This window comes from Bombus huntii, unplaced genomic scaffold, assembly GCF_024542735.1.
Source record: "Bombus huntii isolate Logan2020A unplaced genomic scaffold, iyBomHunt1.1 ctg00000268.1, whole genome shotgun sequence".
Taxonomy (NCBI): domain Eukaryota; kingdom Metazoa; phylum Arthropoda; class Insecta; order Hymenoptera; family Apidae; genus Bombus; species Bombus huntii.
In genome coordinates this window covers 14,508-33,593 of record NW_026099478.1, presented here as the reverse complement: position 1 = coordinate 33,593, position 19,086 = coordinate 14,508, and the positions used below count along the sequence as shown (strand labels likewise).

Below are 19,086 nucleotides of genomic sequence, written 5' to 3'. Positions count from 1 at the left end.
ATCTGTAAGTACACCTTTGGCTGAATGGAAATTTCTCTTACATATAGTCAAAAATGCTGAAACTGTGTATTGAATTGGAAAGTGATAAAAAATAAGTGAAGTTTCGAGGTTGCATGTGATTGCATGAGTACACAGGACGTTTTTAGCGAATAAAAAATAATTTTGAAAGACACGAGACTTATCTTGTATTTTATGCACTCTCTGTGTCCGAATTTCCAGAAGCTCTCTATCTTATGAAGTGTTTTAGATTAGCCGGAAAATTTTGTACGTACGTACAAGAAGTATACGATCTAAGTGGAATATTCCATTATTCTCTTGATACAACAGAAACGAAATTTACAGAACTTCTCAGAAAGTTGGTTTATTATTACCAAATTAATAGAATTAATACACGTTTATCATCTTTACATACCTAAGTCGTGGAGGTTTATCGTGCGTAAAAAATTAGTGTCGTTTCAAAGTTACATTTCGTACATTTTAAGCCTATAATTTGTAACGTACAAAACAATGTAAATTTGAGCTGTTTCTTATCTCCACAATAAGAAAATCCAACTTTACGTTTTTTACACAATGATATTTATGGAACAGTAATATCATATTATTGCATCGCTTGGAGAATGAAGTCAAGGTACGATGTGACCCTAGTGTAAACGCTGGGATACCCAGCTGTGCCGCACTTATAAGCATAAGACACAATACCTATTAAATACGAGGTTAATTCATGTTGTATCAGCAGTGGTCCGCCGCGGTCAGCCTGAAAGGATCGTTAAATTTTTAATCAAAGACACTGAAATATATCGATCGAATTGTATTGAAATTATACTTATATACAGTAATAATCTTCTATTGATTTGTGTATTGAAATACTCCAATTTATAACGTACATGTTATATGTATTTTGAGCAAAACTAAGATTAGAAGGAAATTAGATTAAATACCATAACGAGGTGTGAGAAGTGGGCAAAACTATTAAATTGTGTTTATCTATTATTTTTAATGTTTAAGACGTCGATTTGATGTTAATTCGAATCGACGTGTCTTCAGATACCGTATAGTTTGTAGTAACTCTGTAACTTAATTACCGTACAAGAATCCTCTCCACCCTGAGCATGTTCGGCGCATATTATACCATCAGTGATATCAGGTGCATTAGGAAATTTGGAATAAGCTATTTTGCATTCGGCGTTCTTAATCACTGGCATTTGTACTTCCATTAATGCATTACGTCGTGGTCGTCCTACGAAGAAAATAAGAAAGATATTTAAGACTGGAACTATTTAATTTTATTATAAAATTGATATCACTTACTATATCTTAATGCTCCCCATCCAGCAACAAGGGGGTTATAGCCGACGAAGTTGCTCTTTCGTAGGGGCTCTTTCGTACAAATGGGATATACGTACCCTGAAAAATAAAAAAATAAATGAAAATGCAGGAAACGAATGACCAAAAGTATGAGAAAGAATTATACACGCTTTATGACACAATATATGTGTACAGTAAGAAATTTCAGGATATGATACTTCAGTAATACTCAATAGCATATATATATATATATATATTTGAGGACTTACTCGAAAATGGCACCTCCTCCACCAATCTAAGAATGACAATATTATGATTGTGTATGTTTTCTATTCCATCCATATGTGCACAATGTGCTGCGGTCAAAACATGCCTAGCCGATATCAGGGAACCTCCGCACTTCCATAGTGGTTTGTCTGGGTTTCGGGGATTACGAAAACCTAATGCAGCGATCCATGGCCAAGCGCCTAAAATGCAATAGTCATAGTTGTGAATATACATAATTTTTTCTCACATAACGGGTAACAACGATTATTACCTATTCGATATTCGATCATACAGCAGACGATAAGTACATACGTACAAATACTCTGAAATAGAGATTTGATAAAGACAGAAATTAAATTTTTATTCCAGTGGAATACAAATTATTAAATAATTCTATATAATTTCTATTTGAACTATACTGAACTATAAAGTTCAAACGTGTAATTTCTGCCCTAACAGTTTTTGATCTCTATCCATATTATTACTCCTATATCAATTTTTTATTTCAAGCAAAAAGATACTCTTCCTAACATGAAGTAAAAGAAAGAAATAATTCAAGTTAATAAGTAAAGTTACTACCGATAAAATCATAGCATTATTATTTAGTCTAATTGAAATGTACATTGATGTGCTGTTTAATGCCTTTAAAGTTCATTCTTTGCAGTAAATGGCTTATTATTAATCGGAAAGAAAGACATAAAACGTACCAAGTTCAGCTGGTTTACCATCGACCACCCTGGTATGAGAGACGTTGCTAAAACCACAGTATGGTGGTCGCAAAGCCTTATACTTATACACAGTTTTTATTAAAATTTCTCTCTTCTCTTTGTTTGGATCGTTCGGACAGCAAACGATCGTAACATTGCCCTGGTATCTGCACACTGATCGTCTATAAAAATCGGTGGCTGTACGGTACTGTATCTGCCATATTTCTTGCAGAGGTTTACATTTTCTGTAGTCAAGGCACCTGCCTTCTTGATTGTCCGGTGTGGTACATTCTGGATCAAACAATTTTAAAACATTTATACAGTTCAAAGATGCGTAAGAAAGCGACACCGATTACTCAACTTTCGAAGTAAAAAGCCGATCAAGTCCACCGGATTGCCCTACAGACACGTATTAATCCGTAAGAGTGAGTCATCATGTTGATAATAATTATCTAAAGAAACTTTTCACGTGAAAATATAAAATTTTAATTGATTAGATATTGTGTTAGCCATACTTAAGAAAGAAAATGAAAATGAATGAAATGAAAGAAAAGGACTACCTTCAACCTCATTTTTTAAATAAACACTTTGTCAGTTTTTCGGTAAATAAATTCTTAGGAATTCAGGACAGTTTTTAGTGAATCATTTTGTTTCGACCGTTCGCGGAGAGACGCGATCGCGAGATAGCACGTCAACGAGAGTTGTAAGTTCCCATTACGATTAAATAATCGACGCCACGAACTGATCGATCCCCTTATTTCGATTATGATAATAAGGGTAGTTCAATGAAATTCCACAGAATTAACACAAATAAATTAATGTTTATTTCAACAACTTATTAACTAGAAAGATATAAATGGAACAAAAAAAATGTAACTGCGTTTTGGTTGATAAGTAATGCGCGACATACCACATGTGTTGACGGTTCGACTTCTCGAAAAGTTCTGAACGCCTTTCGATTTTTTTCGTTTTTTCTGGAAGGCGACCCCCACTACGTTCGGATCACGCCACATTCTTTTACAGCGAGGTAAAATACGGGCCACGAGTCGACGTTTCTGGAAGTCGCCCTGCTTAATGAACCATGCGCTTGCCACTACAATGTTTGTTTGCCGGGCAGACGCGACGATCCGTCTGCGACATTATAGTGCCGCGATCGATAGTTAAGAATATGACCTATGGTAAGCCGCATGGCGTAACATTCTCCCCCCGTTGAGAGGGTACCGATCAAACTAGCGAGGTGTGGTTGAGGTTCCCATCTTATTTCGTCTCGATGGCTAGTTGTTCGGGTTTCTCGAGATCGGGTTGAATTGGCAGTGGGACAAGCCTTTTGACGCCCCGATCCAAAATGCTCTTTGCCGTCTGAACTGTAGCTGTCCGGATGACACCATCGGCGCCTGGATGAACCTTGATAACTCGGCCCAGAAGCCAATGCATGGAGGGAACGTTGTCCTCTCTGAGGATGACGATTGTGCCCTTTTGGATGCTGTGTCCACCCTTGCTCCATTTATTGCGGTTGGTTAGCTCGTTCAAATACTCCTTATGCCAGCGGTTCCAAAAATGTTGTTTAAGCTGTTGGATATGCTGCCATTTGGAGAGTCGGTTCGATGGAATGTCTCTGAAATCTCGATCACGTAAGCACATTAATGAATCGCCAATGAGGAAATGTCCGGGAGTGAGGGCTAGGAGATCATTTGGATCGGTGGAGATAGGAGTTAGCGGGCGGGAATTGAGGACTGCTTCTATTTCTATGATAAGAGTATTACGGTGTTAAGCTCATATGTTTCTGTTTCTCCACTCGCGCTGCGCCATAATATCCTTTGATATTTCCGATCCTCTGGTCGTACGAGGAATTGCCGATACATTTTCTCGATGTCGCCAGTGAGTACGTACTGATGAGCGCGGAATCTAATTAATATACAAAATAAATTGTGAATTGATTCGAGAATATAGGATTTCCCCATTTTCATGATTATCGTGATTTTTGTATAAATATATTTTTTAAGATACTAATAATTAGGTACTTATAAATTAGTATTATCAATTATTTTGCATTTATAATTCCGCCTCTAGTATAAGTGTTAATTGAAAACTAACTTTATGTTTCAAAAAGTACTAGCAAAGTCGTTGAGTAACAAGCCACTGATGCTAACACAAATAGCATTGTCGTAATTAAATATTTCTAAATATTCATTTTTCATTTTGAACCTGTAGAAACAATTTATTATATATACTATTAGCTAAGTAATTGCATATTTAATTAAGTCGAAATATAAAACTTAGTTATTTTAATAATTTAAAAAATAAAAAACTGACAAACATTTCAATTTAATTTATGGTTGGAACAAAAGACAGTTATTCTTCATTAATTGAAATATTGCAATGCAGAGTACTTTCCAAAATACGCCGAGAGTATTCCTGATGGTGAAACGAGCGTTGCTTCATCGAACGCAGCTAAAGAAAACAACATCTATGTAGTTGGTGGTACGATGCCTGAAATAGAGGGCGCTAAATTGTACAATACCTGTACTATTTGGGGTCCCGATGGAACTTTGATAGCAAAACACCGAAAGGTAAGTAATATATTCCTTTATGGCTTTGAATTTGAAAATATTGGGGTGAAGAAAGTGACTCTATCTAGGAATAATTTAGGAATATACATATGTACATACGTATACTATAACCAATTCTATAATTTACGGTTTATAAAATACGTTATGATACGGGAAACGCCCATTTTTGTTGTAATGTGTTTGTTGTTGTATAAATTTTTCACATACTTAAAATATTATTATACTTATTTTTTCTCCTTTTTAAACATTATTAAATGATAAGATTTTTTAATAAAAGAAAGTGATAAAAACGCTGTCAGTTATTAAATAAAAAATAATTAAAGTTTAGGAGTTGGTAACTTTGATATTAAATTACAAAAGTTGCAGCAATAGAATTAGCGACCACATTTTTATGTTATTAGGTACATCTATTCGACATCGACATTCCTAATAAGATTACTTTTCGAGAGAGTGATTCACTCAGTCCTGGTAACTCCCTAACGACGTTCGATGTGAAGGGCTGCAAAATAGGTATTGGCATTTGCTATGATATTAGATTCGAGGAAATGGCACGCATTTATCGGAACAAAGGTACAGTAACTTAATCGATCAATACTTAACTAGCAAAAAATTAAATATCTTTCTTAAATATATTCTATATAAAATTAATATAATCTGTAACTCTGTATAAAAAGAAGCTTAATTTAAAAAAACCAGTATATTTGCTGAAAATGAAACAAATAAAAGAATTAAAAGCACAATAAGAGGACTGTCCTCGCATATTCAGAAATGATGGAATGTGAACCGTGCAACTACGAAGTTAATTGGTATTCGGTGGCTTCATATTTCCTGCTTCTCTGGGTTAGGTTGCCAAATGCTGATATATCCAGCGGCATTCAATATGACCACTGGACCACTGCACTGGTCATTACTTCAGCGTTTCAGAGCGAATGATAATCAATTATACGTTGCCTGCATATCACCGGCTCGTGTTCCTTAAGCAAGTTACGTCGCATGGGGACATACACAGTTGACCAATCCCTGGGGAAAGATTCTTTACGATTTGGAAACTCAAGAGAATATGGCAGTCACCGATATCGGTAATTTACAGCTTAAAATTAAAAGCGAGAGATCCATGATGTAATTAATTTTTAGTCTCGTTAATTTATCGATTTAGCCATCTTCCTCTGTATTTGTTGAATTTATTAGTAAGCATTACTTATTACTTCGTATGTTTCTTTTTTCTATCAGATCTAAAAGTTGTTGAGGAAGTAAGGGCTCAGATACCTACATTTTCTCAGAGACGTACAGATTTGTACGACACTGTCTGTAAGAAGGAGTAACTCTACACTAAAACAGAAAATGTTTTTTTATAATATTTCTACTACGATATCCTTTTTTTGTGAATTATTACTAATTTCTTATCATTTGTACTAAATGAATGACTCAATTAAGAAAACCAAAACGTTATAAATAATAATCTGTATATCTTGTGTATCAACATGTAATTGGATATTATAATAATATAGGAATGCTATAATAATATAGGATAATAATATAGGAGAATAGTAATATAGAAAAAAACTACATGCTTTTAAACACCTTTAATATCGATCACATAAATTGTTATAATTCACAATGATTACGCATACATAAAAGACCCCTTGATAGTAAAATTTACGATCAAAAGGCAATTACGTATCGTTTAACAACATTTAATTTATAACACCTTTTAAACATTTAGACAGATTAACACATAACACTTCTTATATATAAACATCAATTCGAAGTTATCAGCTTGGAGAAATTGGTCGATTAATACCTGTAGATTGTCTGTCTCGATGAAAGACTTAAAGAGAGCAAAAACATGATAATGCCGCTAATATAATATTCCTTCTTTCTTGTATCTGTCTGCCTCTCAGGTCGTTTTACTAATTACAATAAGTAATTTCGCCTTCTTTGCGCTCTCTTTTAACGCATTCGAGACCGAAAGAAATTCATATCAGTCAGTAGGCAAGGGTATAGTATACATATTTTATATATAACTTATGTAGTAATGTATATATCATGTTAATTTCATATTTTTTTCAATATAGAATTATTATATATATATATGACTGTACATAATACATTATAGAATAACATAGTATATAATTTTATATTTTAAAAATATGAGGCATACTATTTAAGATTGTCATCGATTTAAAATCAAAGTATGAAAAGGATACCCTGGAGAGAGTAAAACACAGAATCATTCTAACTAAACATTCAGATCGTACCGACACCTAGGTATCGTCTTACAATTAAATCTCGGTCTCGAATGGATTAAAATGAAATACATACTTGCAGCTTCAACATCTTCAATATCGAGAAGATTCAAACTTTACAAATAAATGTAAATTGCGATGTAAAACAACGCGATGTAAAAAGGGAAAAAGGAGGAAAGAAGGAACAGGGAAGCAAAGAGAAGAAACGAATTTTTCATTTTCTCTTGCCAGGAATATAAGATGCTAAGTAATCTTCCTAAGTAATCTCCTCCAGCTTTTTCTAGTTTGATCAATAATTATTAGTACATGTTAGGAAAACAAATAGAATTTTTGTTCTCAAGCGAGGTATAATCTAAATTTTGTATGTACACAAAAATGTTAAATATCTGTAATAAACATGGTATAATCAATTTTTTTACATAAAATTATATTGTATAGGCTATTGTTATTTAAACATTTTAAATTGGATGAAGAAAAAAAATGACGCAAATAAAACGTAGGACATTTTAATTAAAGAGACTAATATAGAGATTTATCTACTTAACTGTGATTAAATCATCTCCACTTAACGCTCTACCTCTTCTATTAATTATGCTTCGTTAAACTATGATTACAGAGGATGGGTTTTTTGATAAAATGACATTCTGACAAATATATATAGATCGATATATATAGATATAGATAGACAAATATATAGATTCTTACAACAGTAGTTATGAATGAACAGTAGTTATTGTATCAATTCCGTTCTTCAGAAGCTTCATTTGTGAAAAGACAATTCGCCAGAATATGGATTCACTGTAGTTATAGCTATAGGATTTCAATCTAGTTGACAGACTTGCTTTACGTAGAGAATATCTGTCTCTTGTTCTACCTTATCGCGATTCTCTCCTCATCTTATACGCTTTGTCGAGCAAAGTAATATTGGCATATATCTCGGCTCTGGTTACAATCATTAGTTTCCGCCTAAACGGTTAGAATCACATAGCTCGCGCTCTACTCTCGTTTATTCAACATTCAGGCCATATGGTCGCATGCGACGAGTTTTATGTTAATTCCGACCGATTACAATACCTTTCTTTCGTTTACAAGGAACGACGAGACTGGCAGTTGCGTGATTTCCAATGCAAAAGCCGCGATATCTGCACGATAACCTAACCTCAACCGATTTTGTTGTACTATTCTTACGTGGACTTCGTTTGTACCACTTTCGTAACAAAAATAGAATACGTAGAACACAGCATTCCGTTATGCGATATTGTCGATTCCTAACATCCGAAAAATCAGAGATAATTATTTCCCTACAGTTGTACATTTGTGTGAAAAATTACGAACGTAAAGTTGTTTGGTGCATGCACAGTCCTCCCCTCCGCTGCATTTGCGTGGACATGCTAGAAAGATTCACTTTTCCACGGTGAAACTGTATGTATTATAATTTCATTTTTACAAAGGTCGAACATCCTACTATGCATAAATTTAATATTAATATAAGCAGGTTTCGTGTTAAGTATTACATCTGACGTATAAGCACACGTGTGTACGAGCCTTGGTTTTAAATGTCTTATAGTAGACACCGAAAAGATTATTCAGTTGGATATCTGACTCAATATCAATATTTTACTAGGAGATAACATGTTAAGAACACGTTGGTGGATGGCATGGGAGATGATGAATGAAGACATACTTCTGTGAGATACATAAAATAGTAGTCAGAACGTATTTTGGCGCTTGGGGACAGCAACAGCTTTTTTTTTTTTTTATTTATTTGTTGGAATTACAATCAATTCTCGCGTTGAGAATTTTCAGTAATTTTTCTGGCGTGGCGCAGTGACATGGCTGTTTATTTACAATAAGTTAATACTTATTATAGATAGGTATAATTTATAAGTATTATAAGTAAGTGCATTAGCTTAATTTGGATAATTAAATGAATCTAACGTTTAGGTCTAGCGGGTAGTGCCTCTTCAGCCTGCGAATCTGGTCCGTCGTATCGAGTAGTCCAGTGATTAGGGGGTTTCGGTGTTTCTTGACTCTTTTGCTATATCTGTCGCTATATTTTGCTATTTCCTCTTTGACTGTAGGTATCTTGAGGTCGCGATGGATGGTTTCGTTGGTAACATACCAAGGTGCGTCTATTAAGGCTCTTAGCGTTTTCGATTGGAATCGTTGTAGTATTTCGATGTTGGAGTTACTTGCTGTTCCCCATCGCTTCCTATATCCCTATATTCCGTACTTGCTTCGCTTGGTACTTTTATAATTTTCGCAGTTACAATAAAAAATTTAATTCTTAACAGATTAAAGATTTAACCTCTTGCTTTATAGTGTACAATAATTTTTTTTTTTTTTTTTTTTGTATAGGTTATGTGATCCATAGTTTGAGTAAGCAGTACACACACACACACACACACACACACACACACACACACACACACACACACACACACACACACACACACACACACACACACACACACACACACACACATATTTACGTGACAAGCTTTCATTTCAATCTATATTTAAGATTAATATTTTATCAGTTTCTGTTCGTAACAACATCGAAGTAGTCAATAAGTTTGAGGAGTATAATTAAGGAAGCTATGAAGCAAGAGGTTAAGAACAAATTCTGAAAGAGGTTATGTACAACTCAGTAGTACTGCTTTACATTACTTTGCGAATTACTTTTCAAGCATAAAAATAGTTTAACAGCCACTTATAGTTACTTCCTTACCATTACATTCATTAAATTCGTTTGATTTTGTAAACTAAATAACCACGCTGACCAGCCTCTTATTTAAAATAGAATTATTTTGTCATATATCCAACAGTTTACTTTCTCTTCGTAAATATTATTAATAATTTTATCAATTTCGTATACTTCCATCCTTCGTATAAGTGACAATAAATCAGAAGAGCTTCATAGCAATATTGAACAACATACAGTCAACTACAGCACCATTAGATACATCCACCATACAGTCAACTACAACACCATTAGATAACAGCAATACAATAGATTATTATTTTCTACGTGTCATTGATTCATCATCATCATTTTCCATTTTTTTAGCATATGTAAAAACGTATCTGACGTAATCTTACCTCGCTCTTTGAGTACAAAAATCCATTCAAATGAAACAAAGGGAAAAGAAATAAGAAAACAAACACTCACATACGAATCTTCATTACATAACTGTATGTACTCCTCGAGGTATAATTACTCAGACACGTTACAGCGTACCTTCTTCGTTCCCTGATGGCTGATGTTGATCGTTGACGTTTATAGTGAAAGAATTTCGTCAACGGCGCCATCTGGATCCCTGTTGAAAAATTAAACTAGCCGCAACAGCACCATTAAGCTCATCACCCAGAGTAGCTTTTGTTGCTGAGTCGTGGAGGAATTATTATCATCAACGACATAAACTTTACCAGTTCCGGTAACGTTCTTCAGGTGATCCAGACATTCGAAATCACAACATTCTTTTCCAAGGCGAAATTTTCTGCATGGCTGTAGTAAAAAGAAATCGATCAATTGTACAGATCAATCGTCACTCGACTGCTCGAGAATTCAGGTCATCCAGAGAATAGAATAGAGACGTGGAAAAATGTAGTGCGATCATCGCAGTGGGAGGAAATAGGGGGATAGGGACCAAATGAATGAACGAGATGTTAAGGACAACTGACGATAAGTTCTTCTTTTGTCGGGAATTGCATGTTTGTGAATGGTTTGTGGGTGGTTAGGTGGAGAGAATTGAAGAGTTTGGAGGTGACTGGAAGAGTGTTTTGGGCAAGGTAGATTGCAGAATGGTTGCGGTAGCATTGTGTTAATTATGGGTTTGTACATGTAATCTTTGTATGTATCACTACATACAACCTAACGTATATTTTTAATAATACATCAGAGTTTTAGTTATTTCATAGCTATGAATTTTATACTCTATAATCTTGACGTTTTATTTCACAGAAGCGTTTGAATATCCATAAAAATTAAATGAACCAATGTATTCATTATCTTATAGAGAAGATATATTATTTTTAATTATGTTCCAATTATTTATCATGATCCTGATTTCCTTATTCTGAAAATTTGAAAGGAAGTTTTGTAGTTTGATACTTTCAGCGACAAAGGGTCAATATTGCTTTAGTATATTTCGTCACATATACATGTATATCTATATGAATTGAGGACTGCTTCTATTTCTATGATAAGAGTATTACGGTGTTAAGCTCATATGTTTCTGTTTCTCCACTCGCGCTGCGCCATAATATCCTTTGATATTTCCGATCCTCTGGTCGTACGAGGAATTGCCGATACATTTTCTCGATGTCGCCAGTGAGTACGTACTGATGAGCGCGGAATCTAATTAATATACAAAATAAATTGTGAATTGATTCGAGAATATAGGATTTCCCCATTTTCATGATTATCGTGATTTTTGTATAAATATATTTTTTAAGATACTAATAATTAGGTACTTATAAATTAGTATTATCAATTATTTTGCATTTATAATTCCGCCTCTAGTATAAGTGTTAATTGAAAACTAACTTTATGTTTCAAAAAGTACTAGCAAAGTCGTTGAGTAACAAGCCACTGATGCTAACACAAATAGCATTGTCGTAATTAAATATTTCTAAATATTCATTTTTCATTTTGAACCTGTAGAAACAATTTATTATATATACTATTAGCTAAGTAATTGCATATTTAATTAAGTCGAAATATAAAACTTAGTTATTTTAATAATTTAAAAAATAAAAAACTGACAAACATTTCAATTTAATTTATGGTTGGAACAAAAGACAGTTATTCTTCATTAATTGAAATATTGCAATGCAGAGTACTTTCCAAAATACGCCGAGAGTATTCCTGATGGTGAAACGAGCGTTGCTTCATCGAACGCAGCTAAAGAAAACAACATCTATGTAGTTGGTGGTACGATGCCTGAAATAGAGGGCGCTAAATTGTACAATACCTGTACTATTTGGGGTCCCGATGGAACTTTGATAGCAAAACACCGAAAGGTAAGTAATATATTCCTTTATGGCTTTGAATTTGAAAATATTGGGGTGAAGAAAGTGACTCTATCTAGGAATAATTTAGGAATATACATATGTACATACGTATACTATAACCAATTCTATAATTTACGGTTTATAAAATACGTTATGATACGGGAAACGCCCATTTTTGTTGTAATGTGTTTGTTGTTGTATAAATTTTTCACATACTTAAAATATTATTATACTTATTTTTTCTCCTTTTTAAACATTATTAAATGATAAGATTTTTTAACAAAAGAAAGTGATAAAAACGCTGTCAGTTATTAAATAAAAAATAATTAAAGTTTAGGAGTTGGTAACTTTGATATTAAATTACAAAAGTTGCAGCAATAGAATTAGCGACCACATTTTTATGTTATTAGGTACATCTATTCGACATCGACATTCCTAATAAGATTACTTTTCGAGAGAGTGATTCACTCAGTCCTGGTAACTCCCTAACGACGTTCGATGTGAAGGGCTGCAAAATAGGTATTGGCATTTGCTATGATATTAGATTCGAGGAAATGGCACGCATTTATCGGAACAAAGGTACAGTAACTTAATCGATCAATACTTAACTAGCAAAAAATTAAATATCTTTCTTAAATATATTCTATATAAAATTAATATAATCTGTAACTCTGTATAAAAAGAAGCTTAATTTAAAAAAACCAGTATATTTGCTGAAAATGAAACAAATAAAAGAATTAAAAGCACAATAAGAGGACTGTCCTCGCATATTCAGAAATGATGGAATGTGAACCGTGCAACTACGAAGTTAATTGGTATTCGGTGGCTTCATATTTCCTGCTTCTCTGGGTTAGGTTGCCAAATGCTGATATATCCAGCGGCATTCAATATGACCACTGGACCACTGCACTGGTCATTACTTCAGCGTTTCAGAGCGAATGATAATCAATTATACGTTGCCTGCATATCACCGGCTCGTGTTCCTTAAGCAAGTTACGTCGCATGGGGACATACACAGTTGACCAATCCCTGGGGAAAGATTCTTTACGATTTGGAAACTCAAGAGAATATGGCAGTCACCGATATCGGTAATTTACAGCTTAAAATTAAAAGCGAGAGATCCATGATGTAATTAATTTTTAGTCTCGTTAATTTATCGATTTAGCCATCTTCCTCTGTATTTGTTGAATTTATTAGTAAGCATTACTTATTACTTCGTATGTTTCTTTTTTCTATCAGATCTAAAAGTTGTTGAGGAAGTAAGACAAGACGAAATTTTTTGCATGTCTGTAGTAAAAAGAAATCGAATCTGGTCCGTCGTATCGAGTAGTCCAGTGATTAGGGGGTTTCGGTGTTTGTTGACTCTTTTGCTATATCTGTCGCTATATTTTGCTATTTCCTCTTTGACTGTAGGTATCTTGAGGTCGCGATGGATGGTTTCGTTGGTAACATACCAAGGTGCGTCTATTAAGGCTCTTAGCGTTTTCGATTGGAATCGTTGTAGTATTTCGATGTTGGAGTTACTTGGACAGCAACAGCTGGTGATACTGTCATACACCTCCATTTATAAACTTTCGAAAATCGATGTGACCTTCAAACTTTAGTGTATTCTGTTTCACAGCACAAAATGTTTCCGAAACGTACGTTTATTGTTACAATAAACTTGACTAGTGGCTCTGAAATACTATCCTTGAAAAAACAATGGGGAAATTGGAGCAAAAGCAGAAGGAAATAAACAAAGACCTTGTTGGTTCGTAAAAATAAAATATGCTACAGGAAAAACTTTTTCCAACGGATTGAGATGCGACAAGCTTTAAAAGCTATGACGCGAATCGAGCGTTTGTCTACAAGAGCGCATTTTCGGTGGATATATATGTCGGAATGACATTGGGGATAGGGTTGTCGGTGTTTGAGGAGTCTTCATTGAAGGTAGCCATCGTTGCGGTGTAACGAAGATACGATTTATTGACACAGGTATGAATAACACAGGTTTGACAATCTACCACGGCGGTGAGACGTCCGCGACACTAGTGACAATGGTCTCCGGTTCGATAACGAATCCGCGGCCAACGGGATGACAGATGGGCGTTCTCGCTGAATCTAAGTCTGATTCGTAAAAATAATTGCTGAGCGTAAAGACGTTACTCTTTGGTCGACGGGAGCGCGTAAAAGAATGCCCGTCCCGTCCCGATGATGCCACAGAGGAAAACTATAATGGGGTGTGTCTAAGGACACGAGATCATCGGATTCGTCGAGGAAAGCCTTCGTTTAGGAAGTAAGGGAAATTGACGTTGCTGCTAATTGGTCAATCTCCATATCGGTGGTTAGAAAAAGATGGTAGCCGCCCTCGAGGGAAAGTTGCTAGTGGGAGACGTCGCTCGTTGAAAAATATGTCTCCCCTATCTTCCCGTAGTTGGGACAAAGACTGTTTGTCTGTTTGAAGGACTTTAGTTAACTAAACCTTAAGATTTATAACGGGCCCTCGGGCTAGCCGAACATGTACTGCGGAGACGCATCGACATCTGGCAATCATCTTACTCGAAGAATAGGGTCTGCGTGTGGCGAGCCACGGGACAGAAACCGTGGGAATGTTTACTGTCGCGTGTCGCCACGAATATTTCTTTTAAGGAGAGCTATAGAATTACTCCATACCTTTGTTAGGCAAAGCGTTCATCCCTTGACCGCGGCTACGTTGGGCGACAGACTGTCACCTTGAGCCAAAGCTCACCGTCACTAATCTCGAACAATTACAATCGGATTGAATAACTACAATAGTTTAGTTACAGTTATAGTAGACTTTAGATTGCAATGTTGCGGGGCTATCCAAAGGTTCCGGTGTCCTTTCATCTCCGACATATAGATATACATGTATATGTGACGAAATATACTAAAGCAATATTGACCCTTTGTCGCTGAAAGTATCAAACTACAAAACTTCCTTTCAAATTTTCAGAATAAGGAAATCAGGATCATGATAAATAATTGGAACATAATTAAAAATAATATATCTTCTCTATAAGATAATGAATACATTGGTTCATTTAATTTTTATGGATATTCAAACGCTTCTGTGAAATAAAACGTCAAGATTATAGAGTATAAAATTCATAGCTATGAAATAACTAAAACTCTGATGTATTATTAAAAATATACGTTAGGTTGTATGTAGTGATACATACAAAGATTACATGTACAAACCCATAATTAACACAATGCTACCGCAACCATTCTGCAATCTACCTTGCCCAAAACACTCTTCCAGTCACCTCCAAACTCTTCAATTCTCTCCACCTAACCACCCACAAACCATTCACAAACATGCAATTCCCGACAAAAGAAGAACTTATCGTCAGTTGTCCTTAACATCTCGTTCATTCATTTGGTCCCTATCCCCCTATTTCCTCCCACTGCGATGATCGCACTACATTTTTCCACGTCTCTATTCTATTCTCTGGATGATCTGAATTCTCGAGCAGTCGAGTGACGATTGATCTGTACAATTGATCGATTTCTTTTTACTACAGACATGCAAGAAATTCCGTGTTGGAGAGCGATATTGCGAGTTCGAGTGCCTGGACCATCTGAAGAACGTTACCAGAACTGGTATAGTTTATGTCGTTGATGATAAGAATTCCTCCACGACTCAGCAACAAGAGCTACTCTGGGTAATGAGCTTAATGGTGCTGTTGCGGCTATTTTAATTTTTCAACAAGGATCCAGATGGCGCCGTTGACGAAATTCTTTCATTATAAACGTCAACGATCAACATCAGCCATCAGGGAACGAAGAAGGTACGCTGTAACGTGTCTGAGTAATTATACCTCGAGGAGTACATACAGTTATGTAATGAAGATTCATATGTGAGTGTTTGTTTTCTTATTTCTTTTCCCTTTGTTTCATTTGAATGGATTTTTTTACTCAAAGAGCGAGGTAAGATTACGTCAGATACGTTTTTACATATGCTAAAAAAATGGAAAATGATGATGATGAATCAATGACACGTAGAAAATTATAATCTATTGTATTGCTGTTATCTAATGGTGTTGTAGTTGACTGTATGGTGGATGTATCTAATGGTGTTGTAGTTGACTGTATGTTGTTCAATATTGCTATGAAACTCTTCTGATTCATTGTCACTTATACGAAGGATGGAAGTATGCGAATTGGGAGAAGTCAGGTTGAGAGATGCAAGATTTATACGCTCGTTCTGTCAGTTATCCCAGTGTCTGTTACGCGATAGAAAATGAACGAACTGAATAATAAATGCATTATCGGCATGAAGATTGCTTGATGTAGGCCACCGCTTTTTTTCTATCCTTCCGATACCATTTTTCTTTTTTTTCTTTTTTTGCGAAACACTTTGCTAGTCGTGAGAAGCAGCAATTCCCTTCTGCGAATCAATTACGGTTCACGAGAAATTGTATTATAGCCTGGAACGTATTCAAATTATCTTCAATTATTCTCGGCTGTTTCCATTTCCATTCGTCTCTTACGTAAGTACTCGTTTGATGTACGTACATAGTGAGACAATAATCGTTAACACCTTTAATGTCTTCAGTATTATAGAATAAGACGCGAAAATACGTTGAAACCTGACTTTTAGATTCGCGAGACTCTATAAGGCTTCGAAAGTCTCTTGTTTCAGGCCGAATAAAAAATTGTAGATGAAGAATTACATTGCGAGGTCTGTTAAGGAAAATTTTAAATCGTATCGTTGTAATAGGATTATTTCAGCGAGGGAAATTACGTGTTGCGTGCGAAGCCACGAGCTTTCTTTCAGGCTAATATACATAATTGTCCTATCGAACTTTCCATCTAAACCGTTGCGCTCACACGTGGATTTTGCATTTCAATTTTCTTACTTACAGTCCAGTCCAGTGAGACCAAGTTAAATTTTTCAGCCCTCCGAGGTAGAATATGTTTTATAGAGAGACGTACAACGCCATGAAGGGGAGACAGATCAATAAATTGGGTTATCTTTAAATTACTGACAATCATTTCATCGACGCGGTTTCACCGACACCGAGTCCCCCGGCAACGTCTGTCAAAGCTTATTTACCGATACACTGAAATCAACCACAATCATTTTACCGACCTCTTCCTTTGCTGACAGTTATTATACTCGCTGTCATATGTTATCGTTGATTATACATCTTTATTTACAAATTCGTTCCTGTGTATAACGAAACAAAGGAAGAAACGAAAATGATACGTTTCATGACGCATTGTTAAATTATTAATTAACGAGAGTTACATATCTACATGAATGCTTTGAAATGTCAGTTATAATTCATGAAAATGGATACAAGCCATTTTACTATACATAAATAGAATTATAAAGACATGTTACGTACTAATGCTTTTACGAAATATATTTCTGTATACGTTTGACGTTTCTGTATTATTCCTTATGTGCTTTCTGCTCTTGTGTTTAGCTCGTCGGAAGTAAAAATACGTTAAGCGAATCAGCTAATCTATTCGAGCGTTTCAACGGCTCAGTCTTCTCTTATGCAACTACCAAAAGAGAAGATAAGTCTTTGGTTATACAACATTTCATAACGTCCAAAGTAACGGGGCACTAATTAGTTGCAACTTTAAGACAGACCAGATATCAGTCATCGTCCGTAAATACATTTATTACGATCGTTTAAAGTTTAAAGAAACACCGTTATAAAGTCGTAATACGAGACAAAGCGAAGAGAAAGTAAACTGTTGGATATATGACAAAATAATTCTATTTTAAATAAGAGACTGGTCAGCGTGGTTATTTTGTTTACAAAATCAAACGAATTTAATGAATGTAATGGTAAGGAAGTAACTATAAGTGGCTGTTAAACTATTTTTATGCTTGAAAAGTAATTCGCAAAGTAATGTAAAGCAGTACTACTGAGTTGTACATAACCTCTTTCAGAATTTGTTCTTAACCTCTTGCTTCATAACTTCCTTAATTATACTCTTCAAACTTATTGACTACTTCGATGTTGTTACGAACAGAAACTGATAAAATATTAATCTTAAATATAGATTGAAATGAAAGCTTGTCACGTAAATATATATATATGTACTACTTACTCAAACTATGGATCACATAACCTATAAAAAAAAAAAAAAAAAAAAAAAAAATTATTGTACACTATAAAGCAAGAGGTTAAATCTTTAATCTGTTAAGAATTAAATTTTTTATTGTAACTGCGAAAATTATAAAAGTACCAAGCGAAGCAAGTACGGAATATATGCGGAATATGAATCGCTCAACGAACCAAAGAGCGGCTCAGTGACAAAATTAGTAAAGTAAAGACCACAAATATTACAACATTATATTCTACCACAAAATAATTCTCTATACAAAAAAGGTACACAACGAATCGATTTTTCACAACGATAAGAGTCAACAGAACCAATCAAGACCAGACGAGACTCTCATAAGACAACGATATCAGAGGGATCAAATCAGCGACTTCAATCTATGTTACAGAGTATAGTTATCAAGAAAAATTGCTCTTTTCATGAAAAGTATGGTAATGATACTCTTATAACACATTGTATATCTGGCAGTCGGATGTGCCCGTGGCCATCGGAAATGTAAAGACGACGCTTTTAGAAAGTGATAGCGCCATCGCGTATTAAAAACGCGTTAGAAGAAGGACGGTTTCGCTATCCAAGGCGAATCGAAAAGTGTGCGTGTTGCGAGAATCAGAGTTGATCGAGACGTCGAAGCATAGAGTCGTTAGAATTGAGTTGCGAGTGTTGTCGAGTGTTAGAGTTGCTAGTGAGAGAGAGAGAGAGAGAGAGAGAGAGAGAGAGAGAGAGAGAGAGAGAGAGAGAGAGTTACCAAATAGTTGTCAAGTTATTTGTTGTAAATACGAGCGTTGCATTTAGTTTTCCTGTTAATCAAACATCGTTTCTCTGTCTAACTAATATCTGTATTTTCAATCCATTATTAATATATTCCGATATTACAAGTGGGGGCTCGTC

The 19,086-nt window shown here is 35.0% G+C and overlaps 1 protein-coding gene across 3 annotated transcripts in view; it reads right to left on the bottom strand.

The window, feature by feature from the left end:
* Positions 1–422: 422 nt before the first annotated feature.
* Positions 423–19,086, bottom strand: part of LOC126877887 (venom serine protease Bi-VSP-like) — a 31,751-nt gene continuing 13,087 nt past the window's right edge. Inside the window, exons 1-4 of one of the 3 annotated variants that reach the window (XM_050640335.1) lie at positions 3,190–4,027; positions 1,575–1,772; positions 1,309–1,404; positions 424–1,237 (exon numbers count right to left, since the gene is read on the bottom strand). In XM_050640335.1, the coding sequence (XP_050496292.1) occupies positions 1,041–1,237; positions 1,309–1,404; positions 1,575–1,772; positions 3,190–3,292 (594 nt within the window). In that variant the 5' untranslated portion in view covers positions 3,293–4,027 and the 3' untranslated portion in view covers positions 424–1,040. Of the gene's footprint in view, positions 1,238–1,308; positions 1,405–1,574; positions 1,773–1,843; positions 1,896–3,189; positions 4,028–19,086 lie in introns of those variants that run through there. The other 2 variants (XM_050640336.1, XM_050640338.1) reach the window with 2 other exon arrangements.